At 47.8% G+C, this 17598-nt stretch overlaps 1 protein-coding gene across 1 annotated transcript in view; it reads left to right on the top strand.

Annotated features, from left to right (window-relative positions):
* The window catches only part of LOC139411770 (liprin-alpha-1-like), an 84614-nt gene that overhangs the window by 40400 nt on the left and 26616 nt on the right, over positions 1-17598 (top strand). The window contains exons 3-9 of the mRNA XM_071158502.1: positions 1814-1915; positions 2876-3040; positions 3145-3219; positions 8089-8190; positions 8798-9019; positions 9260-9406; positions 13768-13902. Coding sequence (XP_071014603.1) covers positions 1814-1915; positions 2876-3040; positions 3145-3219; positions 8089-8190; positions 8798-9019; positions 9260-9406; positions 13768-13902 — 948 coding nt within the window. The remainder of the gene's footprint in view (positions 1-1813; positions 1916-2875; positions 3041-3144; positions 3220-8088; positions 8191-8797; positions 9020-9259; positions 9407-13767; positions 13903-17598) is intronic.

Here is a 17598-nt window from a genome sequence, read left to right as displayed (position 1 = left end):
GGTCTATAGTAGTACCACTATATAGGGAATAGGGCTCTGGTCTATAGTAGTACCACTATATAGGGAATAGGGCTCTGGTCTATAGTAGTACCACTATATAGTGAATAGGGCCCTGGTCTATAGTAGTACCACTATATAGGGAATAGGGCTCTGGTCTATAGTAGTACCACTATATAGGGAATAGGGCTCTGGTCTATAGTAGTACCACTATATAGGGAATAGGGCTCTGGTCTATAGTAGTACCACTATATAGGGAATAGGGCTCTGGTCTATAGTAGTACCACTATATAGGGAATAGGGCCCTGGTCTATAGTAGTTCCACTTTATAGTGAATAGGGCTCTGGTCTATAGTAGTGAACTATATAGGGAATAGGGCTCTGGTCTATAGTAGTGCACTATATAGGGAATAGGGCTCTGGTCTATAGTAGTGCACTATATAGGGAATAGGGCCCTGGTCTATAGTAGTACCACTATATAGGGAATAGGGCTCTGGTCTATAGTAGTACCACTATATAGTGAATAGGGCCCTGGTCTATAGTAGTACCACTATATAGGGAATAGGGCTCTGGTCTATAGTAGTACCACTATATAGTGAATAGGGCCCTGGTCTATAGTAGTACCACTATATAGGGAATAGGGCTCTGGTCTATAGTAGTACCACTATATAGGGAATAGGGCTCTGGTCTATAGTAGTACCACTATATAGGGAATAGGGCTCTGGTCTATAGTAGTGAACTATATAGGGAATAGGGTGCCAATTCAGATGCAGCTTGTTACTCCTGTTAAGTGTTGAGAAGAGTTTCCATAACAACAGACTTAACTTTATGAAAGACTTAAAAGGGCTAAAATCCATTTGATTGATTTGACCTGCCGGTCTAACGTTGTGTTAATGTGTTGTTGTTGTCCAGGAGTTTGCTGTCTCTCTAATGTTGTGTTAATGTGGTTGTTGTTGTTGTTGTCCAGGAGTTTGCTGTCTCTCTAACGTTGTGTTAATGTGGTGGTTGTTGTTGTTGTTGTCCAGGAGTTTGCTGTCTCTCTAACGATGTGTTAATGTGTTGTTGTCCAGGAGTTTGCCGTCTATCTAATGTTGTGTTGTTGTCCAGGAGTTTGCTGTCTCTCTAATGTTGTGATAATGTGTTGTTGTTGTCCAGGAGTTTGCTGTCTCTCTAATGTTGTGATAATGTGTTGTTGTTGTCCAGGAGTTTGCTGTCTCTCTAATGTTGTGTTAATGTGTGGTTGTTGTTGTCCAGGAGTTTGCTGTCTCTCTAACAATGTGTTAATGTGTTGTTGTTGTTGTTGTCCAGGAGTTTGCTGTCTCTCTAATGTTGTGATAATGTGTTGTTGTCCAGGAGTTTGCTGTCTCTAACTTTGTGTTAATGTGGTGTTGTTGTTGTTGTCCAGGAGTTTGCTGTCTCTAACGTTGTGTTAATGTGTTTTTGTTGTTGTTGTTGTCCAGGAGTTTGCTGTCTCTCTAACGTTGTGTTAATGTGTTGTTGTTGTCCAGGAGTTTGCTGTCTCTCTAACGTTGTGTTAATGTGGTGGTGTTGTTGTTGTCCAGGAGTTTGCTGTCTCTAACGTTGTGTTAATGTGTTTTTGTTGTTGTTGTTGTCCAGGAGTTTGCTGTCTCTCTAACGTTGTGTTTATGTGTTGTTGTTGTCCAGGAGTTTGCTGTCTCTAACGTTGTGTTAATGTGTTTTTGTTGTTGTTGTTGTCCAGGAGTTTGCTGTCTCTCTAACGTTGTGTTAATGTGTTGTTGTTGTCCAGGAGTTTGCTGTCTCTAACGTTGTGTTAATGTGTTGTTGTTGTTGTCCAGGAGTTTGCTGCGCTGACCAAGGAGGTGAATGTGTGTCGAGAGCATTTGATGGAGAGGGAGGAGGAGATCGCTGAGCTCAAGGCTGAGAGGAACAACACACGGGTCAGTCTCACACACACACACACACACACAGTCCCCTTCCAGTCCCTAGCATAGTCCATTAACAGTGTCAGACTCCCACTGGTTTGACCTGTGAGTATTCGTTTCTGTTTGTGTTTTAGTAGTGTGTGTGTGTGTGTGTGTATGTGTGTGTGTGCGTGTGTATTTACAAGTGTTTTTAAGAGAGGGCTTGATCTTTGTTCTGAGGATTAGGTCACCCCTAATGAGTGGTTGACAGAGCACCCGCCCTCCCAGGTCACAGCGCAGACAGCCATAGGATAATTCCCCTGTCTGTCACTTCTCTGCTCAGGCCTAGTGGCAGATGACGGCTCTAACTGGTTAATCCGCCTGCCAGTCCAGTTGCAATGAGCAGAGTCTGGGTCAGTCTAATTAGGAACGATGGACACTGACTGGGGAGAGGAGGGAGGGGGAGGAATTAGAGAGGGGAGGGAGGAGGAATTGAAAGAGGGGGTGGGAGGAGGAGGAGAGGGGATGGAGGGTAGAATATGGGAGGATGGAGGGTAGAATGTGGGAGGATGGAGGGTAGAATATGGGAGGAAGGGAAGAGGGAGGATGGAGGGTAGAATATGGGAGGAAGGGGAGAGGGAGGATGGAGGGTAGAATATGAGAAGAGAGGGAGGATGGAGGGTAGAATATGGGAGGAAGGGGGTAGAGAGGGGGGATATGAAGGGGGAAGGGGAGATTAAGGGAAGAGTCTGGGCTTTGTCAGCCTGCAGCTCTGATGGGACCCCCCTGAGCTGCTGAACCACATGGGATTGAGCACAACACACACTCGTGTGTAGACATGTCTGTACTATTTCCCAATCCTGTGTGTGTGTGTGTGTGTGTGTGTGTGTGTGGCGTGAACAAGCTGTTTGAAACTTGTTTATTCTGTGATGACCGTAGCTTTTCCTGGAAGGTGTGTGTGTGTAACATCTGATGTGTGTTCTGTGATGACCGTAGCTTCTCCTGGAGCATCTGGAGTGTCTGGTGTCTCGTCATGAACGCAGTCTGAGGATGACGGTGGTGAAGAGGCAGGCCCAGTCTCCTGCCGGGGTCTCCAGCGAGGTAGAGGTCCTCAAGGCACTCAAGTCCCTGTTCGAACACCACAAAGCCCTGGACGAGAAGGTTGGTAGAGTGGAGGACATCGTCTGCCTGCTAATCTCTTCTTTTGTAGAGATGTAATGGCAAGTGTGTAAAATGATGGAGACTAATAATTGTCTGTTTTCCAGGTCAGGGAGAGACTGCGTGTGGCTTTAGAAAGATGCAGCCAACTGGAAGAACAGCTCACATCACAACACAAAGAGGTAAGCCTCATCGGACCACCCTGTGGTGACCCCGTGGTAACCCTGTGTACACACACATCTAAAAGTACAATCATGGAATTAAGATGCATATACTATTAGGACGAGCAATGTCGGAGTGGCATAGACGAAAATACAGTAGGCTACTATACAATATATTCCTATGAAATGGGTAAAGCAGTATGTAAACATTATTAACGTGACCAGTGATTCCATGTCTATGAATATTGGGCAGCAGCCTCTAAGGTGCTGGGTTGAGTAACCGAGTGGTAGCCGGCTAGTGATGGCTATTTAACAGTCTGTTGGCCTCCACCCTCTTGAGAGCCCTGCGGTAGCGGGCGGTGATACAGCCCGACAGGATGCTCTTAATTGTGCATCTGTAAAAGTTTTTGTGAGGGTTTTAGGTGTCAAGACAAATTTCTTCAGCCTCCTGAGGTTGAAGAGGCGCTGTTGCGCGTTCTTCACCACACTGTCTGTGTGGGTGGACCATTTCAGGATGTCAGTGACGAAGTCCGAAGAACTTGAAGCTTTTCAACTTCTCAACTGCGGTCCCGAAGATGTGGATAGGGGCGTGCTCCCTCTGCTGTTTCCTGAAGTCCACAATCGGGGCAGTGTGCAGTGCGATGGCGATTGCATTGTCAGTGGACCTATTGGGGTGGTATGCAAATTGAAGAGGGTCTAGGGTGTCTGGTAAGGTAGAGGTGATGTGATCCTTAACTAGCCCCAAGCCTTAGTTCAGTTACCTTTTGCTTTCTTGGGTACAGGAACAATGGTGGACATCTTGAAGTAAGTGGGGACAGCAGACTGGGAAAGGGAGAGATTTAATATGTCCGTAAACACTCCAGCCAGCTGGTCTGCGCATTCTCTGAGGTCGCGGCTAGGGGGGCCGGCAGCCTTGCGAGGGCTAACAAGCTTAAATGTCTTACTCACGTCGGCCACGGAGAACGAGCCCCTACATTCCTTGGAAGTGGGCTGCGATGGTGGCACTGTGTTATCCTCAAAGCGGGCCGCGATGGTGGCACTGTGTTATCCTCAAAGCGGGCCGCGATGGTGGCACTGTGTTATCCTCAGAGTGGGCCGCGATGGTGGCACTGTGTTATCCTCAAAGCGGGCCGCGATGATGGCACTGTGTTATCCTCAAAGCGGGCCACGATGGTGGCACTGTGTTATCCTCAAAGTGGGCCACGATGGTGACACTGTGTGGTCCTCAAAGCGGGCCGCGATGGTGGCACTGTGTTATCCTCAACGTGGGTGAAGAAGCTGTTTGTCTTTTCTGAGGAGCGAGACATCGGTGTCTCCGTGACGTGGCTCGTCTTCCCTTTGTAATCAGTTGATTGTCTATCGACCCTGACACATCCATCTCATGTCTGATCCGTTGAATTGCGACTCCACTTTGTCTCTGTACTGACATTTTGCCTGTTTGTTTGCCTCGTGGAGGGATTCAACCATGTTCCCAGTCATCTTGCCAATGGCGACTCACTCTCGCCCGACAATCAGCAAATCGTATCCATGACAACAGTCCTCACTCGTTTTCCTGGGGGAATAAAAAACCAATCCATCTTGAATGACTATGGACCTTATTTCATCATTCCCATGTTTAACACGTGGATAAAGAAGAATAGGCTTTGTCTAGTGATTACACAGTATCTGTGATGTTATACTGTCTAGTGATTACACAGTATCTGTGATGTTATACTGTCTAGTGGTTACACAGTATCTGTGATGTTATACTGTCTAGTGATTACACAGTATCTGATGTTATACTGTCTAGTGATTACACAGTATCTGTGATGTTATACTGTCTAGTGATTACACAGTATCTGTGATGTTATACTGTCTTGTGATTACACAGTATCTGTAATGTTATACTGTCTAGTGATTACACAGTATCTGTAATGTTATACTGTCTAGTGATTACACAGTATCTGTAATGTTATACTGTCTAGTGATTACACAGTATCTGTGATGTTATACTGTCTAGTGGTTACACAGTATCTGTGATGTTATACTGTCTTGTGGTTACACAGTATCTGTGATGTTATACTGTCTAGTGGTTACACAGTATCTGTGATGTTATACTGTCTAGTGATTACACAGTATCTGTAATGTTGTGATTACACAGTATCTGTAATGTTATTCTGTCTAGTGATTACACAGTATCTGTAATGTTATTCTGTCTAGTGATTACACAGTATCTGTAATGTTATACTGTCTAGTGATTACACAGTATCTGTAATGTTATACTGTCTAGTGATTACACAGTATCTGTAATGTTATACTGTCTAGTGATTACACAGTATCTGTAATGTTATACTGTCTAGTGATTACACAGTATCTGTAATGTTATTCTGTCTAGTGATTACACAGTATCTGTAATGTTATTCTGTCTAGTGATTACACAGTATCTGTAATGTTATACTGTCTAGTGATTACACAGTATCTGTGATGTTATTCTGTCTAGTGATTACACAGTATCTGTGATGTTATACTGTCTAGTGATTACACAGTATCTGTAATGTTATACTGTCTAGTGATTACACAGTATCTGTAATGTTATACTGTCTAGTGATTACACAGTATCTGTGATGTTATACTGTCTAGTGGTTACACAGTATCTGTGATGTTATACTGTCTAGTGGTTACACAGTATCTGTGATGTTATACTGTCTAGTGATTACACAGTATCTGTAATGTTGTGATTACACAGTATCTGTAATGTTATTCTGTCTAGTGATTACACAGTATCTGTAATGTTATTCTGTCTAGTGATTACACAGTATCTGTGATGTTATACTGTCTAGTGATTACACAGTATCTGTGATGTTATACTGTCTAGTGATTACACAGTATCTGTAATGTTGTCTTGTGGTTACACTGTATCTGTAATGTTCCACTGTACACAGATACAGGTGTTGTAGGGACATGAGTCACACATTGATATGAGACTTATTAACTGAGAGCCTGATACTGGGACTCCACGAATGGACGTATACACACACACACAGAATGCACAGCGCTCTCAGGGGAGATGAGTCGTGAGTGGGATTAGAATGGACAAAAGGGCTCGAGGATCATGGGAAAGTGGACTAGATTTCTCTCCTGTCCTCTACATCTCTCCTTATGATTCTCTTCTTCTCAGAGAGTAGGGAATTAGCCTAGCAGTACACACACACACACACACACACACACACACACACACACACACACTTCTCTTACGCTTCTCCTTGTGTGTGTCAGCCTGCATGAATGTGTGTGAGTTGGGCGTTTAACAGACACTATTATCCAACGGGACTTTAGTCATGTGTGAAATATGTTTTACGTGCTGCCGGTCCCGGGAATCAAACCCACTATCCTGGAGTTGCAAGCTCTACCGTCTGACCTGTGAAAGATGGGGAGAGCGTGTCTGCCCGTCAGTGGAGGGATATATGCGTTTGTGTGGTTGGTCCCTGACCGTGGGCCGGCGGCACTAGAATAGTTGTGGTCAGGCTCACGGCCCAAGCTGGACTCTTCCCTGGGTGCTTCAGTCTCATGAGTTCACTCACTGTTTTTAAAATGGTGGCCAGACAACACACACAAGTACACACACACACCAGGGGAGGCTGCTGAGGGGAGGACGGCTCATAATAATGTCTGGAACGGAGCGAATGGAATGGCATCAAAGTCAAGGAAACCATGGAAACCATGTGTTTGATGTATTTGACACCATTCCACGGATTCCGCTCCAGCCATTATCAGGAGCCTGTCCTCCCTGATTAAGGTGCCACCAACCTCCTGTGATACCCCCCACGGTTCAGCTGTACGTTTCAGTAGGAATCTTCTCTTGCCTCTAAAGCAATAGTGTGTGTGTGTGTGTCTGTGTGTGTGTGTGTGTGTGTGTGTGTGTGTGTGTGTGTTTTAATGTCAGAGAGGGTCATCTGTATTTGGGGATTTGACAAAGTGGGATCAATGAATGAGTTAGCCTGCTAACTTTGAGAAGACTTCCGATCCGACTGTGGAGTCCCTTAGGGGGCTTTTTAACAGTGCTCTGATCAGACTGTGGAGTCCCTTATACCCAGACTACACCGCTCGCGTCGCGTGCGCGAGTGTTACAAAATAAATGTAGAAATCTATATTATTCAATTATTGGACCCACACTGCTCGCGCGCGCCAATGAGCATCTGCGTTGCCATGGGCTAAAATAGAAGTCAGTTCTATTTGTGACGCAGATCGCGCTGCAAGTCCTGCCTCTCCCATCTCCTCATTGGTTTATAGAAGCAGGTACCCACGTGCCATCTCATTGGTTATACCCATGTGGGTCACTGAAAGACGAATGAGGTCGGTGGCGGTAATGCACCTAATTTATGAAAGTTGCCAATCGCTATATAAAGTCCAGAGAAGAAAAGGCCCGGAAGCAAGAGAGATGACTAGAAACGATTCGGTAGACAGTTTTTTATGTGTGGATTAATTGTCGGAGTACAGGACCTTGTGCATTTTAGGTAAAATAACAACTCAATGTTTATATCCCTGGACAAATGATCTAGCAACAGCAAGCTAGCTAGCTAAATTGCCATAAATGTTTTATGCTTTTCAACCTGTCCCCATATTCATGTAATTGGTTCAGAGTTTGTTTTGATATTTTAACCTGCGTGTCGTGATCGTGTTTGATGTGGGGGGGGGTTACATTTATGCACCTTGGCGCAGCCGGTTTGCGTTCCGTGATAGGAGTCTCTTTAACATGAACCCTTAGTTTTTTCTAATCATTAATGATGTGCTGCTGTTAGTGTCTGGGTTCTGTTGTGTTTTTATTGGGTATTTATTGGTCTTCTATGTATTGGCTGGTCCAATCAAATGTCCCCAATTTGGGGTATTTATTAAAGTACCATCTTCTCCTAGATGTCTTACCTGAGAGAGCAGAACATCCAGAAGAGGTCGCTAGGCGATGGAATGGAAGGGCTCAACCACAACTCTGAAAACACCCCAAGCACAAACGGCAAGGTAGGAAACCTTTTATCCAGAGAGACTTAGTCAGTGCATTTAAATAAGGAAGATAAAACAACCACAAGCCTCCAAGGCCGTGCCCTGCAGCATTTAATATCTACTGTCCTCCTCTCTCAACTAGTCCCTAGTGGTCATCAGATGGCTCTCTGAGCTAGGAGGAGGACCAGGGGAAGGGTCAGGGGTTATAGGTCATGTCCTAGTTGTGTCTGTCTATATTTAAGAAACCTAAACCCTGTCTTGTCCCTAGCGGTTGTCAGATGGCTCTCTGAGCCAGGAGGAGGACCAGGGGAAGGGTCAGGGGTTATAGATCATGTCCTAGCTGTGTCTGTCTATATTTAAGAAACCTAAACCCTGTCTTGTCCCTAGCGGTCGTCAGATGGCTCTCTGAGCCAGGAGGAGGACCAGGGGAAGGGTCAGGGGTTATAGGTCATGTCCGAGTTGTTTCTGTCTATATTTAAGAAACCAAAACCCTGTTTTGTCCCTAGCGGTCGTCAGATGGCTCTCTGAGCCAGGAGGAGGACCAGGGGAAGGGTCAGGGGTTATAGGTCATGTCCTAGTTGTTTCTGTCTATATTTAAGGAACCTAAACCCTGTCTTGTCCCTAGCGGTCGTCAGATGGCTCTCTGAGCCAGGAGGAGGACCAGGGGAAGGTGGGGGAGCTGCAGGAGGTGGTGGCGAGACAGACGTCAGACCTGGGGCAGATGATGGAGCGCATGGCGGCCATGACGGGACGCATCAGCGAGCTGGAGGAGGACCTGGACACGGCACGCAAGGACCTCATCAAGAGTGAAGACGTGAACACACGCCTGCAGAGAGACATACGAGAGGTATGTACTGGATGTTAACGTTACGAACACGCCTGCAGAGAGACAAACGAGAGGTATGTACTGGATGGTAACATTACGAACACGCCTGCAGAGAGACATACGAGAGGTATGTACTGGATGGTAACATTACGAACACGCCTGCAGAGAGACATACGAGAGGTATGTGTGTATGTATACGGGTGTAGTGTGTGTGTGTGTGTGTGTGCTAAACGTATCCGTCTCTCTCTCTGTCCCGTCTAGTCTATGGCCCAGAAGGAGGACATAGAGGAGCGTATCGTCACCCTGGAGAAGAGGTACTTGGCAGCGCAGCGAGAGGCCACCTCCGTACACGACCTCAACGACAAGCTGGAGAACGAAGTGGCCAACAAGGAGTCCCTGTTCCGACAGGTCAGTACACACACACACACACACACACACACACACACACACACACACACACACACACACACACACACACACACACACATCGAACCAACAGCAAGATCAGAGCAGTCATACTGTACAGATACTATACTAGCCCACCAGTAGAAGCCTACAGTATCTCAGGTCTACAGCCCACCAGTAAGGAAGCCTACAGTATCTCAGGTCTACAGCCCACCAGTAAGGAAGCCTACAGTATCTCAGTTCTACAGCCTACCAGTAAGGAAGCCTACAGTATCTCAGGTCTACAGCCCACCAGTAGAAGCCTACAGTATCTCAGGTCTACAGCCCACCAGTAAGGAAGCCTACAGTATCTCAGGTCTACAGCCCACCAGTAAGGAAGCCTACAGTATCTCAGTTCTACAGCCTACCAGTAAGGAAGCCTACAGTATCTCAGGTCTACAGCCCACCAGTAGAAGCCTACAGTATCTCAGGTCTACAGCCCACCAGTAAGGAAGCCTACAGTATCTCAGGTCTACAGCCCACCAGTAAGGAAGCCTACAGTATCTCAGTTCTACAGCCCACCAGTAGAAGCCTACAGTATCTCAGGTCTACAGCCCACCAGTAAGGAAGCCTACAATATCTCAGGTCTACAGCCCACGAGTAAGGAAGCCTACAGTATCTCAGTTCTACAGCCCACCAGTAGAAGCCTACAGTATCTCAGGTCTACAGCCCACCAGTAGACGCCTACAGTACCTCAGGTCTACAGCCCACGAGTAAGGAAGCCTACAGTATCTCAGTTCTACAGCCTACCAGTAAGGAAGCCTACAGTATCTCAGTTCTACAGCCCACCATTAGAAGCCTACAGTATCTCAGGTCTACAGCCTACCAGTAAGGAAGCCTACAGTATCTCAGGTCTACAGCCCACCAGTAAGGAAGCCTACAGTATCTCAGTTCTACAGCCCACCAGTAGAAGCCTACAGTATCTCAGGTCTACAGCCCACCAGTAGAAGCCTACAGTATCTCAGGTCTACAGCCCACCAGTAGAAGCCTACAGTATCTCAGGTCTACAGCCCACCAGTAGAAGCCTACAGTATCTCAGGTCTACAGCCCACCAGTAAGGAAGCCTACAGTATCTCAGTTCTACAGCCCACCAGTAGAAGCCTACAGTATCTCAGGTCTACAGCCCACCAGTAGAAGCCTACAGTATCTCAGGTCTACAGCCCACCAGTAGAAGCCTACAGTATCTCAGGTCTACAGCCCACCAGTAAGGAAGCCTACAGTATCTCAGTTCTACAGCCCACCAGTAGAAGCCTACAGTATCTCAGTTCTACAGCCTACCAGTAAGGAAGCCTACAGTATCTCAGGTCTACAGCCCACCAGTAGAAGCCTACAGTATCTCAGGTCTACAGCCCACCAGTAAGGAAGCCTCAGTTGAGTTTTCCCACAGGGGTTTTTCAATTTTGGTTGTGTGTGTGTTTTGAGGATTTGTGTATTTGGGGGGTTAGTGTGAGTGTCGGCTCTTTCCGACAGCAGGATGAGCCTGCGGGGTCCTGGACCCCTTCTCGTGCATTCACAGACTGCCCAACGCAGCAGGCACTGAATCAGACGCCTCAGGCACATTCACTTCTCTCTCTGTTTTCTCTCTGGTTTGCCTGCTCTTCTCTTGTATGTCCTCTTCCCCTCCCTTCTGTTTTCTTTCTTGCCTCGATCTCTTCTCTCTTTTTCTAATCTCTATTGGTGGTTTCTCTTTTATTCTGGGCCTCCATGCTGCCAGAACTGGGCCAGCACGCTGCTGGAGGGGAGAGGAGGGAGGGAGACGGCGAACAGAGAAAATAGCTAGCCTTGTTATAGCAGGGAGATTACATCCAGATTGGAGTTTATCAAGTCATCCCCCAGGCCAACAAGACGGTACCTAAACACTGTGTATCATCCCCCAGGCCAACAAGACGGTACCTAAACACTGTGTATCATCCCCCAGGCCAACAAGACGGTGCCTAAACACTATCATCCCCCAGGCCAACAAGACGGTGCCTAAACACTATCATCCCCCAGGCCAACAAGACGGTACCTAAACACTGTGTATCATCCCCCAGGCCAACAAGACTGTGCCTAAACACTGTGTATCATCCCCCAGGCCAACAAGACGGTACCTAAACACTGTGTATCATCCCCCAGGCCAACAAGACGGTGCCTAAACACTATCATCCCCCAGGCCAACAAGACGGTACCTAAACACTGTGTATCATCCCCCAGGCCAACAAGACTGTGCCTAAACACTGTGTATCATCCCCCAGGCCAACAAGACTGTACCTAAACACTGTGTATCATCCCCCAGGCCAACAAGACGGTGCCTAAACACTGTGTATCATCCCCCAGGCCAACAAGACGGTACCTAAACACTGTGTATCATCCCCCAGGCCAACAAGACGGTACCTAAACACTATCATCCCCCAGGCCAACAAGACGGTGCCTAAACACTATCATCCCCCAGGCCAACAAGACGGTACCTAAACACTGTGTATCATCCCCCAGGCCAACAAGACGGTGCCTAAACACTGTGTATCATCCCCCAGGCCAACAAGACTGTACCTAAACACTGTGTATCATCCCCCAGGCCAACAAGACGGTACCTAAACACTATCATCCCCCAGGCCAACAAGACGGTACCTAAACACTGTGTATCATCCCCCAGGCCAACAAGACGGTACCTAAACACTGTGTATCATCCCCCAGGCCAACAAGACGGTACCTAAACACTATCATCCCCCAGGCCAACAAGACGGTGCCTAAACACTGTGTATCATCCCCCAGGCCAACAAGACTGTACCTAAACACTGTGTATCATCCCCCAGGCCAACAAGACGGTACCTAAACACTGTGTATCATCCCCCAGGCCAACAAGACGGTACCTAAACACTGTGTATCATCCCCCAGGCCAACAAGATGGTACCTAAACACTGTGTATCAACTCCCCCAGGCCAACAAGACGGTACCTAAACACTGTGTATCATCCCCCAGGGCAGCAAGATGGTACCTAAACACTGTATCATCCCCCAGGCCAACAAGATGGTACCTAAACACTGTGTATCATCCCCCAGGGCAACAAGACGGTACCTAAACACTGTGTATCATCCCCCAGGGCAACAAGATGGTACCTAAACACTGTGTATCATCCCCCAGGGCAACAAGACGGTACCTAAACACTGTGTATCATCCCCCAGGGCAACAAGACGGTACCTAAACACTGTGTATCATCCCCCAGGGCAACAAGACGGTACCTAAACACTGTGTATCATCCCCCAGGCCAACAAGACTGTACCTAAACACCGTATCATCCCCCAGGCCAACAAGATGGTACCTAAACACTATCATCCCCCAGGCCAACAAGACTGTACCTAAACACTGTGTATCATCCCCCAGGCCAACAAGACGGTACCTAAACACTGTGTATCATCCCCCAGGCCAACAAGACGGTACCTAAACACTGTGTATCATCCCCCAGGCCAACAAGATGGTACCTAAACACTGTGTATCATCCCCCAGGCCAACAAGACGGTACCTAAACACTGTGTATCATCCCCCAGGGCAGCAAGATGGTACCTAAACACTGTATCATCCCCCAGGCCAACAAGATGGTACCTAAACACTGTGTATCATCCCCCAGGGCAACAAGATGGTACCTAAACACTGTGTATCATCCCCCAGGGCAACAAGACGGTACCTAAACACTGTGTATCATCCCCCAGGGCAACAAGACGGTACCTAAACACTGTGTATCATCCCCCAGGCCAACAAGACGGTACCTAAACACTGTATCATCCCCCAGGGCAACAAGACGGTACCTAAACACTGTGTATCATCCCCCAGGGCAACAAGACGGTACCTAAACACTGTGTATCATCCCCCAGGGCAACAAGACGGTACCTAAACACTGTGTATCATCCCCCAGTCCAACAAGACGGTACCTAAACACTGTGTATCATCCCCCAGGCCAACAAGACTGTACCTAAACACTGTGTATCATCCCCCAGGCCAACAAGACTGTACCTAAACACTGTGTATTGTGTTTGATCTACAGACTGAGGAGAGGAACCGTTGTAATGTATTGATTATTGTGTTTGATCTACAGACGGAGGAGAGGAACTGTTGTAATGTGTTGATTAATATGATTGATTATTGTGTTTGATCTTCAGACTGAGGAGAGGAACTGTTGTAATGTATTGATTAATATGATTGATTAATGTGTTTGATCTACAGACTGAGGAGAGGAACCGTTGTAATGTGTTGATTAATATGATTGATTATTGTGTTTGATCTTCAGACTGAGGAGAGGAACCGTTGTAATGTATTGATTAATATGATTGATTATTGTGTTTGATCTACAGACTGAGGAGAGGAACAGGCAGCTGCAGGAGCGTTTAGAGCTGGCTGAGCAGAAGCTACAGCAGACCATCAGGAAGGCGGAGACTCTGCCCGAGGTGGAGGCGGAGCTAGCCCAGAGGGTGGCGGCCCTCACCAAGGTCAGTCCCGCCTCCACGCCGTCAAACATCATGCCTCCTGAGAGAGACTCCTCCATTTCTCATCCCCCCCCGTGCGTGCTTGTGTGTGTGTGCATGTGCTTCGTTCCTCTAACTTTCTCACATCATTATTCAGGATTCATTCATGATTATCCATAATCGCGGTAGCATCCACGTTTTTAAATATAGAAATGTTTAGAAACATATTTGGTTCCTATTTACAATAAAAGTGACACAATACGTAGTTCACAATTCAGTTTCTTATTGGGGCAAAAAACCTAATCTGAAACACAACCTTAAACAAACTTAAAATGCATCCAACAAGTTTGTAGTCACCAGCTGGATGTATTCAGTGCGTGCTAGGAATATGGGACCAAATACTAACCTTTGGATGACTTTAGTACACCAGAAGGGAATTTGTGAAAATACTTATTGAAGAGAAATAAAACATGTTCAAATGGGGAGACTATATACAGGGCATTCAGAAAGTATTCAGACCCCTTGACCTTTTCCACATTTTATTACGTTACAGCCTTATTCTAAAATAGATTTAAATATATATTTTTCCCCCTGATCAACTACACACAATACCCCATAATGACAAAGCAAAAAAAAAATGTTTTTGCCATTAGATAAAAACGGAAATAACTTATTTACATAAGTATTCAGACCCTTTGCTATGAGACTTGTGATTGAGCTCTGGTGCATCCTGTTTCCATTGATCATCCTTGAGATGTTTCTACAACTTGATTGGAGTCCACCTTTTGGTAAATTTAATTGATTGGACATGATTTGGAAAAGCACACACATGTATTTTTAAGGTCCCACATTTGACAAGACATGTCAGAGCAAAAACCAAGAATTGGGGTCAAAGGAATTGACCGTAGAGCTCCGAGACAGGATTGTGTCGAGGCACAGATCTGGGGAAGGATACTAAAAAACATGTCTCTTTCCTCTCTTCCTTTTAACTCTTTAAGAGGCAGAGAGTTCAGTGTAGAACCTGTCACTGCCACACCGCCCAGCTACCTCCACCCAACCACCCAGCTACCTCCACTTAACCACCCAGCTACCTCCACTTAGCCACCCAGCTACCTCCACTTAACCGCCCAGCTACCTCCACCCAACCACCCAGCTACCTCCACTTAGCCACCCAGCTACCTCCACTTAGCCACCCAGCTACCTCCACCCAACCGCCCAGCTACCTCCACCCAACCACCCAGCTACCTCCACTTAGCCACCCAGCTACCTCCACCCAACCGCCCAGCTACCTCCACCCAACCTCCCAGCTACCTCCACCCAACCTCCCAGCTACCACCACCTAACCGCCCAGCTACCTCCACCCAACCGCCCAGCTACCTCCACTTAACCACCCAGCTACCACCACTTAACCACCCAGCTACCACCACTTAACCACCCAGCTACCACCACTTAACCACCCAGCTACCACCACTTAACCACCCAGCTACCACCACTTAACCACCCAGCTACCACCACTTAACCACCCAGCTACCACCACTTAACCACCCAGCTACCTCCACTTAACCACCCAGCTACCACCACTTAACCACCCAGCTACCACCACTTAACCACCCAGCTACCTCCACCCAACCGCCCAGCTACCTCCACCCAACCGCCCAGCCACCTCCACCCAACCGCCCAGCCACCTCCACCCAACCGCCCAGCCACCTCCACCCAACCGCCCATCCACCTCCACCCAACCGCCCAGCCACCTCCACCCAACCGCCCAGCCACCTCCACCCAACCGCCCAGCCACCTCCACCCAACCGCCCAGCCACCTCCACCCAACCGCCCAGCCACCTCCACCCAACCGCCCAGCCACCTCCACCCAACCGCCCAGCTACCTCCACCCAACCGCCCAGCTACCTCCATCCAACCGCCCAGCTACCTCCACCCAACCGCCCAGCTACCTCCACCCAACCGCCCAGCTACCTCCACCCAACCGCCCAGCTACCTCCACCCAACCGCCCAGCTACCTCCACCCAAATGCCCAGCTACCTCCACCCAACCGCCCAGCTACCTCCACCCAACCGCCCAGCTACCTCCACCTAAACGCCCAGCTACCTCCACCCAGCCCTCTAGCTACCTCCACCCACCCAACCACCCAGCCCTCTAGCTACCTCCACCCACCCAACCACCCAGCTACCTCCACCCACCCAGCCCTGACGCCTCGGTCTCTAAGGACGCCAAGACACAGAGGAAGGTAGACTGGCTACAATCACCCCTAAACCTCCCCCTATACCCTCACATCCCAGCCCCATCTCTTACCCCCGCCCAGTGGTCTAACTCTGCCTGCCTAGCTTGGTACTGCTGATCTATGTTTAAAGTCTATTTCTGTGCACAACTCCCCTCCCCCAACCTCTAAAAATAGTTTATGATCTAACAAAAACAGGAAGTGCTACTTAATTCCCTCCCCCCTGATGGGGGGCATCAGGATTTTAGAATAGTGCCCGGACACTAAGGAGACCGCTTTCTCCGGACTAATTCTGTTCTCCAAACTCGCCCTTTTTATTTTAATGTTTAAATGTTCTTGGTTACATTGGACCACCCCACACTGGATTGTTACAGTACACTTCCCTTTAGCTACAGTACACTTCCCTTTAGCTACAGTACACTTCCCTTTAGCTACAGTACACTTCCCTTTAGCTACAGTACACTTCCCTTTAGCTACAGTACACTTCCCTTTAGCCACAGTACACTTCCCTTTAGCTACAGTACACTTCCCTTTAGCTACAGTACACTTCCCTTTAGCTACAGTACACTTCCCTTTATCTACAGTACACTTCCCTTTAGCTACAATACACTTCCCTTTAGCTACAGTACACTTCCCTTTAGCCACAGTACACTTCCCTTTAGCGACAGTACACTTCCCTTTAGCCACAGTACACTTCCCTTTAGCCACAGTACACTTCCCTTTAGCTACAGTACACTTCCCTTTAGCTACAGTACACTTCCCTTTAGCTACAGTACACTTCCCTTTAGCTACAGTACACTTCCCTTTAGCTACAGTACACTTCCCTTTAGCTACAGTACACTTCCCTTTAGCTACAGTACACTTCCCTTTAGCCACTAACTCGCTCCCCTTTCCACATGTGTCTAAGCACATTGTAGAGCCATTAACATGATAACAGTTTCCCCTTCTTCCCCCCCTCAGATCCCCTTGTTTCTAGTCTGTGTATTCTGTCTGGAATGTAGTCATGGTGCTTTTACGGGGCTTGGCTGTACTGCTACTGTCCCTGTCCCCTGTCTCTGCTGGTGCATGGCTGCTACTGGCTGACTGTACTGCTCTGTGTCCCCTGTCTCTGCTGCTACTTGCTGGCTGTACTGCTCTGTGTCCCTGTCCCCTGTCTCTGCTGGTGCATGGCTGCTACTGGTTGGCTGCAGTGCTCTGTGTCCCTGTCCCCTGTCTCTGCTGGTGCATGGCTGCTACTGGTTGTACTGATGTGTCCCCTGTCTCTGCTGGTGCATGGCTGCTACTGGTTGGCTGCAGTTGGTTGGTGTCTGGTTCTTGGTGCTGGTGTTTGTGGGTAGATGGGCACCTCAACCCCCCATAACCCCTAACATGAACCTATATGGTACTAAACCTCTGACTGGGCCTTTTCAGTTCCATCCTTCTCCAGGGTCATTTGTATTGATCTGAAAGAAGCTACACACCTAGCCAGCCCTCTTCAACTTCTCCAG

Source organism: Oncorhynchus clarkii, chromosome 6, assembly GCF_045791955.1.
Source record: "Oncorhynchus clarkii lewisi isolate Uvic-CL-2024 chromosome 6, UVic_Ocla_1.0, whole genome shotgun sequence".
Classification (NCBI taxonomy): Eukaryota; Metazoa; Chordata; class Actinopteri; order Salmoniformes; family Salmonidae; genus Oncorhynchus; species Oncorhynchus clarkii.
This window is presented reverse-complemented; position numbering and strand designations above follow the sequence as displayed.